The sequence below is a fragment of the Stegostoma tigrinum genome, chromosome 1 (assembly GCF_030684315.1).
Source record: "Stegostoma tigrinum isolate sSteTig4 chromosome 1, sSteTig4.hap1, whole genome shotgun sequence".
NCBI lineage: Eukaryota > Metazoa > Chordata > Chondrichthyes > Orectolobiformes > Stegostomatidae > Stegostoma > Stegostoma tigrinum.
The window spans coordinates 41579288-41592298 of NC_081354.1; the positions used below are offsets into that span (position 1 = coordinate 41579288).

The window sequence follows — 13011 nt, forward strand, 5'->3', positions numbered from 1 at the left end:
TTTTAATTAGACTGCTGAACTTTAAAAAGGGTAATGAAAAGAAAAATTTACCAGTTCTATTCGCATGCTACTCCAAAGTCCCAGACTTTACCATTATAACCTCACACAGGTTGTGACTTAATCTAGACGTGATTTCTCCTTATTGACTCTGCATAACTTATTCATTGGTTGTTGAGCGCAAATCTTCCTCATTTCAGAACTCTCTGTCTAAGTGGATCCATCAATCATTTCGTGTGACACACAACTTCATCCATCCTTTGTAGGATGCTTGACAAGATCGTCTGGGAGGTTTTTGGCCCTGATGAGATGCCAAATGGTAATTTATTGCAGAGTAAAATCCTGCCATTGTAATGAACATTGTGAGAAATTTAAACTTTTCATCAAGGAGGGGATTGCCAAAACCATTATTTGCATCTGTTGAGTTCTATGAAGGTGAAATAGCATTTGTTTCAACATAGTGTCAAGTTCCTCCTTTATGTTTGGAAAGAGTGAAAGACAACCATCTTGGGTATAAACAGATACATTGCTTCGGGATGCAGGGTGATGAGGTACTTTCTTCACTTTCCTGGTCCTGTAGTCAGCTGTGCAAACTCTGATCTGCTGTTCATAAGCAATCTTCTTGGCTTTCCAATTCCTTGACTGAGCAAACCAGATGTAACTCAGTGTAGATTTTCCTATCTAAAAGTGAACTAACTTTCTTATGCTTGCATATAAGATTTCAGAAATGTTCTCTCTATACATATTCAAGGGTTGCATTCAGTCGCTTGATGACTTATAGTTTAAATCTCCAGTCGACAACAATTTTACATATGATAACAGAAGACAATTTTTCTCCAACCATAGATCAGTGTCAGGAAGGAACAAAGCTACTGCATCTGTATCTATATTAAAGCAGGAGTTGTTTCTCTCTATTGGCTGACACAGCATGATCTCTGCTTGGTTCCTTGGTCTCACTAAGGAAAAATATCTCAACAACTCATGGATCTTGCCATCCCATGTGGCTTGTCTTTTCATTTATTCTGAAAAAATGTCTTGTTGTGATGGATAATTCAGAAGTAACTTTTTTTTCTTTCAAATAACAACATTTGACCTCTTTTCCAGGATAATTTTCACTTCTTTGTTTCGTTTTATCACTCCAGTAACAGTTAGCTGGGGCTCTTCCTTCCCATCTATTTTTGTATAGAAACCGCTCTAGTTTTTGAACTTGCTGAATTGGCTGTCTTTAACTGTCATCCTACATCTTGAATCAATTTTCTTCCTGACCTCAGCTTCCTGCTTAATTGTTAAATGTTGTTATCCACCGCAAATGTAACTGTAACAATAGTAATGCCCTTGATTCATTCATCTTTTGAGCTGCAAAACACAGTCTTGTCTTCTACACGGTTGTGCAGATCAATGATAAAAGTATCAATACTTGTTAGTGATACACTTATTAAGTTTAATCTGCTTGGCAATGCTTTTCTTCAAATATGAAATGGACATTACATTTTTATACCCCGTTTTTCTTTCTTAATCCCTTGCCTGACTTGGATGATGGCTGCACAGCATTCAACTAAGTAGTGACCTCTTAGTGAGGCCAAATGGAGTGCAACCTTGTTCATCTTTGCTGCCAAGTCAGCAAAATACTTGCTTTATTGGGACGTAATTGCTGCAGCTTTCTGGAAATGTCAGAGAGTAGTAAGGGAATGGAATGCTTTGCCTGCAACGGTAGTAGATTCGCCAACTTTAGGTACATTTAAGTCGTCATTGGACAAGCATATGGACGTACATGGAATAGTGTAGGTTAGATGGGCTTGAGATCGGTATGACAGGTCGGCACAACATCGAGGGCCGAAGGGGCTGTACTGTGTTGTAATGTTCTATGTTCTATAAGATGTTTCCACATTTTTCCTTCACTCTTCATCACCATATAATATTCTGCAGATTTTTGGGAAGATTTGTAGCTTGGCTTGTTGACAATGTTGTAGACTTGCTCGCCAAGGTGGTAAGTTTGTTCGTAAACGTTTCGCCACCATACAGGGTAACATGATCAGTGTGCCTCTGGTAAAATGCGGGTGTTCTGTTCCACTTGCTATTTGTGTGTCTCGGTTTGCTGGGGTGGGTGGTATCAGTTCCGGATCCACCATATCAGCAGCAGTGCTATAAATGAGCATCGTTATCTTGTGCCAAATCTCTTGTTTCTTCCCCCTACCCTTGCATATTATTTCTATCCTAGCCTTGCTGAGAGTACAATAAGTAATACTTATGCAAGCTATAACTTCACAGAAAGAAAGAGAATATGTGGCCACCAGGCAGGAAATGCAGGAATCCCCTATACCTGCAAAACAAGTATACTACTTTTGAGAGAGTAGAAACTGCCGATGCTAGAGAATCTGAGATAACACGGTGTGAAGCCGGATGAACACAGCAGGCCGAGCAGCATCAGAGGAGCAGGAAAACTTGATGTTTCGTGTCGGGAAAGGGTCTGAAGAAGGGTCCCGACCCGAAACATCAAGCTTTTCTGCTCCTCTAATGCTGCTTGGCCTGCTGTGTTCATCCAGCTTCATACTGCTTTCAATTCTGTTGAGGGGTGTGAATGGCCTCTCATTCTCACAGTTCGTTTTGCTGCTGTGAATGGAGGACAAATTTTGGGAATGCAATCGTTATAGTGATTCAGTTGTTAAGGGAATAGATAGGTGTTTCTATGGCCACAAATGAGACTCCCGAATGGTATGTGTCCTCTCTGGTGCTAAGGCCAAGAAGGTCCCATAGCATCTACAATACATTCTGGAGGGGAATATTCAGTGGTTGTGGTACTCTCCGGTACCAATGACAAAGGTAATAAAATGGATGAGGTCCTAAAAATCAACTACAAGGGGTTGGGGACCTCATTGCAAGGACTTCAAAATGGAGTAATCTCAGGACTACTACCAGTGCCACATGGTAATCAAAGTAGAAATAACAGGACCTATCAGTAAGGATATGTGTGAGTGGAAAGGTTGTGCAAGGAGGAGGGTTTCAGATTCTTGTGTCATAGGGTTCGGGTATGGGAGACATGGAACCAGTACAAAGTGAATGGGTTACATCCGGTCAGGACTAGGATTGATGTCCCAGGACAAGCATTTGCTCGTGTGATTGAGATGTGTTTAAATTAGAATGGCAGCAATGTGGGAACCTAACCAAGGTGACAAAATAAAGGGAAACAAACATAATAATAAAAAAAATGAAATGCAGAAACAATTGACAAAGTAATCAAGAGTGAGAGGTATATTGGGTCACATTACAAAGAAAAGTTAGCTTGATTAAAATGGCAAAAAGGGAAGTCTAAAGTCGTTGTCTCTGCATACATGAAGCTTTCAGAATAAGGTAGATGAACTGATGATGCAGATCAGGGTAACTGGACATGATCTCATAGTCATTGTGGAGACATGGTTACAAGGAGATCAGAACTGGGAACTTAACATTCGGGGATATTTGACCTTTGGAATAGCAGCTGGGAAGGAAAACATGATAGCAATGTCAATAAGATGTGAAACGGGGATATTTCTAAGGAATAATCTAAGCTCAGATGATATAGAGTCCATTTGGGCAAAGGTAAATATTAGCAACATACAGACAACATTGTAGGAGGATTGAATAGACCCCCATACAGTAGACATATTGTAGGAAAGTGTATAAATCAGCAATTAATAAAAATAATGTAAATTATAACATGAAAGAATTTATATCCCTCCACCATAAAGGTCAGAAGGGGGAAATTCACTCATGGTTACACAACATTCAGCACTGATCACAACTCTTCAGCTACCAAAGTAGCCCCTGTCCAAACGCAGCAAGATCCAGACAGTATCCAGGTTTGACCTGACAAGGGGGCAAGCGACATTGGGGCCACACAAACACCAAGCGATGACCATCACAATAAGAGACAACTAAACCACTGTCTCTCGACATTCAATGGTGTTACTATCACTGAATCTTCCTCTCTCAATGTCCTGGAGGTTTCATTGACCAGAAATTCAACTAGTCTCATCACATAAATACTGTGGCTACAAGAGCAGGTCAAAAGCTAGGAATGCTGCGGGAAGTAACACACTTCCTACCAACCCAAAATCCGTCAACCACTTACAAGGCACAAGTCAAGAGTGCAAACCCAACACCACTGAAGATGCTTGACGTCATCCAAGACAAAGCAGCGCGTTTAATTGGTACAACATTCACAAGTGCGCAGTCTCTCAACCATTGATGCTCATAGCATATGTGTGTGTACAGTCTACAAGATGAGTTGTGGAAATTCACCAAAGATCCTCAGATAGCACCTTCCAGACCCATAACTACTTCCATCTAGAACGACAAGGGCAGCAGATGCATAGGAATACCATCAACTTCAAGTTCCCCTCCAAGCCACCCACCATCCTGACTTGGAAATATATCACTGTTCCTTCACTGTCACTGGGTTAAAGTCTTGGAATGCCCTCCCTTGTGGCATTGTGGGTCAATTCGCAGCAGGTGTCCTGCAGTAGTTAAAGGAGGCAGCTCATCATCACCTCCTCAAGGGCACCTTGGAGACATGCAATAACTGCTGGTCAGCAATGACACCCATATTCCACAAATGAACAGATTTTAATAAGTTCAGTCTAAGAATGATAAACCCAGGTTGGAAACAATTGTGTTTAACTTAAGTAAATGGAATGACAATGAAATAAGTATAGAGTTAGTTAAAGTGGGCAAGACAGAATGCATGCAGAAATGAACATTTAAGGAAGCAATTGATGACTCTCAGCAAAAAGATAACCGAGTAAGGATTCTAAGAGAGGGATAAATAGCCATGGCTAACCAAGTAATTTAAGGAGACTATTCAGTTGAAAGAAAAAGCAACTGCCAGTAATAGCTCTGAAGACAATGATAAATTCAAAATCCACAAAAGGAGGACAACATAGACAATAAAGAGAGAGAAAATAAACTACAAGGGAAACCAACGAGGAGTATAAAAACTGGTAATAAGAGCTTCTTGACGTACATAAAAAAGAGCAGAGTGTCAAAGTGAACATAAACAGTTTGAAAATGAATCTGGACAGGTGCTTGTGAGGAACAAGGAAGTAGAGGCGGGGTTAAACAGACATTTAGTTATAGATTCATAGAATAATACAGCATGGAAACAGGCACTTTGGCCCAAACTGGCCCAGGCCAAACATGGTGCCCACTCAGCCAATTCCAATTGCTTGCATTTGGTCCGTATCCCTCTAAACCCTTCTCATCCATGTACTTATCCAAATGATTTTTGAACATTTATTAGCCGTAGATTCCTACAGCATAGCGACAAGCGCTTCAGCCCAAAATGGGTCCATTGCCAACCCAAAATGTCCATCCACACTAATTTCATTTCTTTTCACTTAGCACATATCCTTAGAACATAGAACGTAGAACAATACAGCACTGTACAAGCCCTTCGGCTCACAATGTTGTGCCAAACTTTTACCCTAATCCTAAGGTCTATCTAACCTCCACCCCTACCTTATTCTATCATCCATGTGCCTATCTAACAGCCGCTTAAAAGCTCCTAATGAGTCTGACCCCACTACCCTCTCTGGCAATGGATTCCACACCTCAACCACTCTCTGAGGAAAGAACCTACCTCTGATGTCTCCCCAATATCTACTTCGTCTCACTTTAAAACTATGCCCCCTCGTAATAGCTACCTCCACGCTAGGGAAAAGTCTCCGGCTGTCTACTCTATCTATACTTATGATCATTTTGTACACCTCTGTCAAATCACCTCACATCCTTCGTCATTCTAAAGAGAAAAGCCCTAGTTCTCTTGACCTTTCCCTCATGACGCTTTCCCTCCATTCCAGGCAACATCCTGGTAAATCTCCTCTGCATCTTTTCTAACGCTTCCACATCTTTCCCGCAATGAGGTGACCAGAACTGGACACAAAACTGCTGATGTGGCTGAACCAGGCTTTTATATAGCTGGAGCATAACTTCACAGCCCTTGAACTCAGTCCCACTATTAATGAAAGCTAACACACCGTACTCCTTCTTAACAACTCCATCCGCCTGGGTGACAGCTTTCAGGGAACTGTGGACATGAACCCCAAGATCCCTCTTCTCCTCCACACTGCCAAGAATCTTTCCTGTATTCTGCTTTCAAGTTTTTCCTTCCAAAATGAATCCCCTCACACTTTTCAGGGTTAAATTCCATCTGCCACTTCTTAGCCCAGCTCTGCGTCCGATCAATGTCCCTTTGTAACTGAGAATAGCCCTCAGCACTGTCCGCAACGCGACACACCTTCGTATTGTCCGCGAACTTACTAATTCACTCTTCTACTTGTTCATCCAAATCATTTAGAAAAATCACAAATAGAAGAAGACCCAGAAGAGATCCTTGTTTTACACCACTCATAACTGAGCACCATGTTGAATATTTTCTATTGACTACCACCCTTTGTTTTTTAAGGGTCAGCCAATTCTAAATCCAATCTGCCACATTTCCCCCTATCCCATGCTTCCTTACCTTCTGCATGAGTCTACCATGGAGAACCTCATCAAATGCCTTACTAAAATGCATGTATGCCACACCCACTGTTCTACATTCACCCACCTGTTTGGTCACCTCCTCAATAAGGTTTGTAAGGCATTATCTACTCCTCACAAATCCATGCTGACTATCACAAATCAAACTATGCCTTTCCAAGTGATCATAAATCCTGTCTGTCAGAGCCCTTCCCAATAATTTGCCCACCACTGACGTAAGACTAAGTGGCCTGTAATTTCCAGGGTTTTCCTTAATCACTTTTTTGAACAAGGAAACTATGTTTGCCTCTCTCCAATCTTCTGGCATTATAGCCATGGACAGTGAGGATGAAAAGATTATTGCCAAAGGCCTGCAATCTCTTCCCTCACTTCCCATCGAATCCTTGGATAAATCCCAACAGGCCCGGGGGGCTTATCTATCTTCAACTTCCAAATAATTCCTAGCATATCTTCCTGACTAACAGTGACTTCCGCTAGCCTACCAGCCTGTTTCACACTGTCCTCCTCCACAACTAGGTCCATCTCAGTTGTAAATACCAAAGAAAAGTATTCATTAAGGACCTCTCCTATCTCTTTAGGCTCCATGCACAAATTCTCTTTATAATCCTTGATTAGCCCTGTCCCTTCTCTAGTCATTCTCTTATTCCTCACATACCTGTAAAATGCCTTGGCGTTTTCCTCGATGCTATCTGCCAAGGTTTTAGATTAGATTAGATTGGATTCCCTACAGTGTGGAAACAAGCTCTTTGGCCCAACAAATCCATACCGCCCTTTAGAGCATCCCACCTAGGCCCATTCCCCTATAACCCACACACCTCTGAACACTACAGGCAATTTAGCATGGCCAATCCACCTAGCCTGCACATCTTTGGACTGTGGGAGGAACCTGGAGCACCCGAAGGAAACCCACGCAGACACAGGGAGAACGTGCATCTCCGCAGTGAGAGTTACCCGAGGCTGGAATTGAACCCGGGTCCCTGGCGCTCTGAGGCTGCAGTGCTAACCACTGAGCCACCGTGCCGCCCCCAAGATGCCCCCTTACAGCTCTCCTCAGCCCTTTCTTCAGTTCCTTCCTGGATAACTTGTATCTCTACAGAGTCTTTTCTGTTCCTTGTTTCCTAAACCTTATATAAGCATCCTTCTTCCTCTTAACCAGTCACTCAACCTCTCTTGAGAACCAAGGCTCCCTCACTTGACTGCATCTTCCCTGCCTGCTAGGGACAAACATATCAAACACATGCAGTATGCATTCCTTAAACAATCTCCACTTTTCAATAGTCCTCTTACCTGACAGCATCTGTTCCCATTTTATGTTACCCAGTTCTTGCCTAACATAATTGTAATTACCCTTCCCCCAATTATAAACCTTACCTTACTGTATGTACCTATCCTTTTCCATAACTATTGTAAAAGTAACAGAGTTATGATCACTACTGCCAAAATGCTCTCCTACCAACAGGTCTAACACTTACCCTAGTTCATTGCCAAGCACCAAATCCAATGTGGCCACTCCTCATGTTGGTCTATCTACATACTGTGTCAGGAATCCATCCTGAATGCACAGCACAAAATCTGCTCCATCTAAACTATTACAACTAAAATGTTTCCAATCAATATTTGGAAAGTTGAAGTTACCCTTGACTGCAACCCTCTGACTTCTGTACCTTTCCAGTATCTGCCTCCCAATCTGCTCCTCCACTTCTTTGCAACTATTAAGGGGGTCTGTAAGAAAGCCCCAAAGTGATTGCTCCCTTCTTGTTCCTGACCTCAACCCAAATCAACTCTGCAGACGTATCATTCTCAAACTGCCTTTCAGTAGCTACTATACTAGCCCTAACTAGCAATGCCACACCTCTGCCACTTTTTCCACCCTCCCTATTTCTTTTAAAGCATCTAAATCCCGGAACTTCCAATAACCATTCCTTTCCCTGAGTTACCCAAGTTTCTGTAATGGTGACAACATCGTAATTCCAAGTACTGATCCATGCTCTAAGTTCATCTGCCTTATTTCTGATACTTCTAGCATCGAAGTTTACACACCTCAAACCATTTCTGTGTCCACAATTATGCTCCATCGACCACATTTCTTTATTAACAACCTCACTCCCTCTGGTGTCTGTTGGAAGCCTGAATACCTCATCCTCTGAATTATAAATCCAGTTCACGACCCCAGGCTAATCTCGTTCAAACCATTCTGTATAGCTTGAGCAGACTTCCCTCCCAGGACATTTGTGCCCTTCCAGTTCAGGTGCAACCCATCTTTACTGTACAGATCCAAGCTTCCCCAGAGTGTGCTTCAATTATCTACATAATGGAAGCCCTCCCGCCTACACTAGCCCTGTAGCCACGTGTTTAGCTGCATTCTCTCCCTATTTCTTATCTTGTTATCACATAGCACTGGTAGTAATCCAGAAATACCTACCCTGTTTGTCCATATAAACTTTTCCTATCCATGCATTTGTTCAAATGCCATTTAAATGTTGTTAATGTTCCCACCTCAACCAGTTCAACTGGCAGCTCATTCCCATTTGCATACCACCCTCTGTGTAAAAACATTGTCCCTTAGGGTGGCACGGTAGCTCAGTGGTTAGCACTGCAGCCTCACAGCTCCAGGGGCCCGGGTTCAGTTCCAGCCTTGGGCGACTGTCTGTGTGGAGTTTGCACATCCTCCCGGTGTCTGCGTGGGTTTCCTCCGGGTGCTCCGGTTTCCTCCCAAAGTCCAAAGATGAGCAGGCTAGGTGGATTGGCCATGCTAAATTGCCTGTAGTGTTCAGGGGTGTGTGGGTTATATGGGAATGGGCCTAGGTGGGATGCTCTAAAGGGTGGTGTGGACTTGTTGGGCCGATGGGTCTGTTTCCACACTGTAGGGAATCTAATCAAATCTAAGTTACCCGTATATTCTTTCCCCTCTTACCTTAAACTGATGCCCTCTCGTCCTTGATTCCCCAACCTTGGAAAGAGACTGAGTGAATTCACCATATCTATGCCCCTTATGATCTTATGCACTTCAATAAGATCTCCCCTTAGTCTCCTATGCTCTAAAGAAAAAAGTCCTAGCTTGTCCAACTTCTCCCTGTAACTCAATCCCTTGAGTCCTGACAAAGTCCTTGAAAATTTCTTCTGCACTTCAATAACGTCCTTCTTATAGCAAGGTGGTAAAAACTGAACATAGTACTCCAAGTGCAGCCTCACCAATATCCTGTACAACTGCAACATAACTTCCTAACTTCTATACTTAATGCCCTGACAGATGAAGGTGAGTGTTCCAAAAGCCTTCTTCACTGCCCTGTCTACCTGTGACTTCACTTTCAGAGAACTGTGCACCTGAACTCCAAGGTCCCCCTGTTCCATAAGGCCCTACCGTTCATCATGAAACTCCTACCTTGATTTGACTTCCCAAAATGCAATACCTCACGCCTATCTATATTAATCTCCATTTGCCATTACTTGGCCCACTTCCCCAGCTGATCAAGATTCTGCTGCAATTTCTGGTAATCTTCATCACTGTCCACGATGCCGCCTATTTTAGTGTTGTCAGCAAACTTACTAATCGTGTCTTGTACATTCTCTTCTCATCTATCATTCTCGTATATCAATGATTTCATTGATGTAGATAACTAACAGCAATGGGCCCAGCACTAAACCCTGAGGCACACCACTAGTCACAGGCCTTTAGTTAGACCGGGAGGCATCGTATGTAAATACCACAATTCCCTTGGGATCATAGTGTGCCGCCACCTTAGAGGATAATATCTGTTTCTTCACTTAACAGAAAGCTATTGTTTGATGATTAGACCATTTCCAAGATTAACCCTTTTGTAATAGCCGATACAAGGGTGCCAAGATGGAGGCCTGGTTACGGATGAATACTTCATAATAATTCATCAACCCAAGGAATGATCTAAGCTCTGGTACCGACATGGTAGCCAGGACACCTTTGATTTCCCTAACTCTATTTTCCAATATGTGTCACCAGGACTAGTCGATTCTGTAGCTGAAGTAGATCACTTCGGGTGCCCAGAACATATGTTTTTCCCTTCTCAAGCACACACTCACCTGGGAGAAATGTCCAAGTTCTCTAAGTGCTCCTTATTGAACGTCCTTGTTATTAACATTTTATCTAGATAAAGGGCTACCTGGAAGTGAACTTTGTAAAATGTTCTCCATCATCTGTTGAAAAATTGCACAAGCTGATAATACCTCAAATGGTAGTCTGGTATATTGGTACAAACCCTTACTGGGTATTAATTGTAGCATAATTCCAGGAATCATCAACTAACTACGATTGCAAGTATGCATGGCATATGCTCAGTTCTGAAAAGCACAGCCCCTCTGCCAGTTTTGCATTTAATCCTCCATGCAAGTGATTGAGTATTTATCCAGTTGCATGAAGTGGTTAATTGTTCATTTAAAATGACCCCCCCCCAAAGGCAAATAGACCCAAAGGGCTTCACAACCTATACGACCAATGCTAGCCATAGGTAGGAGTTGGGGGTGGGACTGGAGGTGGGCGGAGGGCATAGGTGAAAGGAATAGATGGGAGGAAGGATAGGTTAGGGAGGCGGGGATGTGTTGGGCTGGTTTTGAGATGCAGTAGGGGGAGTCTCACAAACTTCAAAATCTCCACTCCCACTACCACATCTCAAAACCAGCCCAGCTCGTCCCTGCCTCTCTAACCTATCCTTCCTCCCATCTATGCCCACCTGCCACCTCAAGCTCCACCCCCATCTCCTACCTACTAACCATATCCCACCCCCTTGACCTCTCCGTCCTCCCTGGGCTGACCTAACTCCTCCCTATCTCCCCACCTACACTCACCTTTACTGGCTCCATCCCTGCCTCTTTAACCAGTCTGTCTCCTCTCCACCTATCTTCTCCTCTATCCATCTTTTATCTGCCTCCCCACTCTCCCCATTTATTTCAGAACCCCCTTCAACTCCCCCATTTCTGAAGAAGGGCCTCGTTCCGAAACATCAGCTCTCCTGCTCCTATGATGCTGCTTGGCCTGCCCTGTTCATCCAGCTCTATACCTTGTTATATCAGATTCTCCAGCATCTGCAGTTCCTACTATCTCTGGTTTCATGGTTCCTTCACTTTCCAGTCTTCTCATTTCTACCCCTAATTTTCCATGTAAGACAAACGGCACTGGGAATGTCATATAGTATTGTGGAATTGCTTCCTGGTCAACAAGCAAGGTGGCAATGGTTGCTTTGATAATCCCTAGACCTTCTTGAAAGACTTCTGGGGACTTAATTAGGGCTTCACTCAGGCAACCATTTTCAAATTGAAAAATGTTGAGCCAATCTAGGTGAATATTTCTCAACCAATTTTTCCCATAAAGCTCGGTAACTGAATCACTGGTAACTGAACCAGTTGCTTCTCATAACAGGCTGGATTCAAATCTGTAAAAACTCCCCATTGCAAGTTTTCAGTCTGGCAGAAGTCTTACATAATCTTAAGAACATAGAACATAAAACAGTACAGCACAGTACAGGCACTTCAGCCCATGATGTTGTGGTGACCTATTATCCTATTCTAAGATCAAACTACCCTGCATACCCTTCATCTATATGCCTGTCCAAGAGTCACTTAAATGTCTCTAATGTATCTGACTCCACTACCACTGCTGGTAGCACATTCCATGCACCCACCACTCTCTGTGAAGAAATTTCCTCTGACATCTCCCCTATACCTTCCTCCAATCACCTTAAAATTATGCTCCCTCGTGATACCCATTTCCGCCCTGGAAAAAAGTCTCTAGGTATTCCACTCTATCTATGCCTCTTATCATCTTATATACTGGTATCAAGTCACCTCTCATCCTTCTTCGCTCAAATGAGAAAAGCTCTAGCTCCCTCAACCTTTCCTCATAAGACCCGCCCTCCAGTCCAGGCAGCATCCTGGTAAATCTCCTCAAAAGCTGCCACATCCTTCCAATAATGAAGTAATGAAAACTGAACACAATATTCTAACTGTGGTCTAACCAGGGTTTTATAGAGCTGCAGCATAACTTCATGGCTCTTAAACGCAATTCCCCCGTCAATGAAAGCCATTGTTTTGGAGCCCAGAGGAAAATGTGTTAACAACTGTTTCAGTGATCACTTAGTGTTGCTAAGCAAATCAATTGTTCCAAACCAGATGTACTTGGACTTTCCAGGGTGTGCACACTCCTGGATACTGGCCTATGAGTTCTCTTACTCAGCTTAGGTCTAGTAGGACTCCTTTGCTGTCTCAAGTTTGCATATCAGCAGCAAGTAAAACAGCTTGCCAGTCCAGATCTGGATGAAAATTTTAACTATGAGGCCAAGGCTTGGTTTTGTTTTTGGGTTTTGCTGTGGGCTGACCTAGAGTCCTTATATTCAGGATAAGCTTTGTCTGTGGCTATGCAATTGCCTTCACTTCACTCACCTGCATGTGGCACTCCTCATAATCCAGAGATTACTATAATTGTCAACCTTCTTACTAACTTTCTATGTAGCTCTCTAAATTCTGATTGCT

General features: G+C 42.9%; 1 protein-coding gene across 1 annotated transcript in view; it reads left to right on the forward strand.

Moving 5' to 3' along the window:
* Nucleotides 1-13011, forward strand: part of LOC125456084 (acid-sensing ion channel 5-like) — a 219369-nt gene that overhangs the window by 2006 nt on the left and 204352 nt on the right. Inside the window, exon 3 of the mRNA XM_048538782.2 lies at nucleotides 2734-2922. Coding sequence (XP_048394739.2) covers nucleotides 2734-2922 — 189 coding nt within the window. The remainder of the gene's footprint in view (nucleotides 1-2733; nucleotides 2923-13011) is intronic.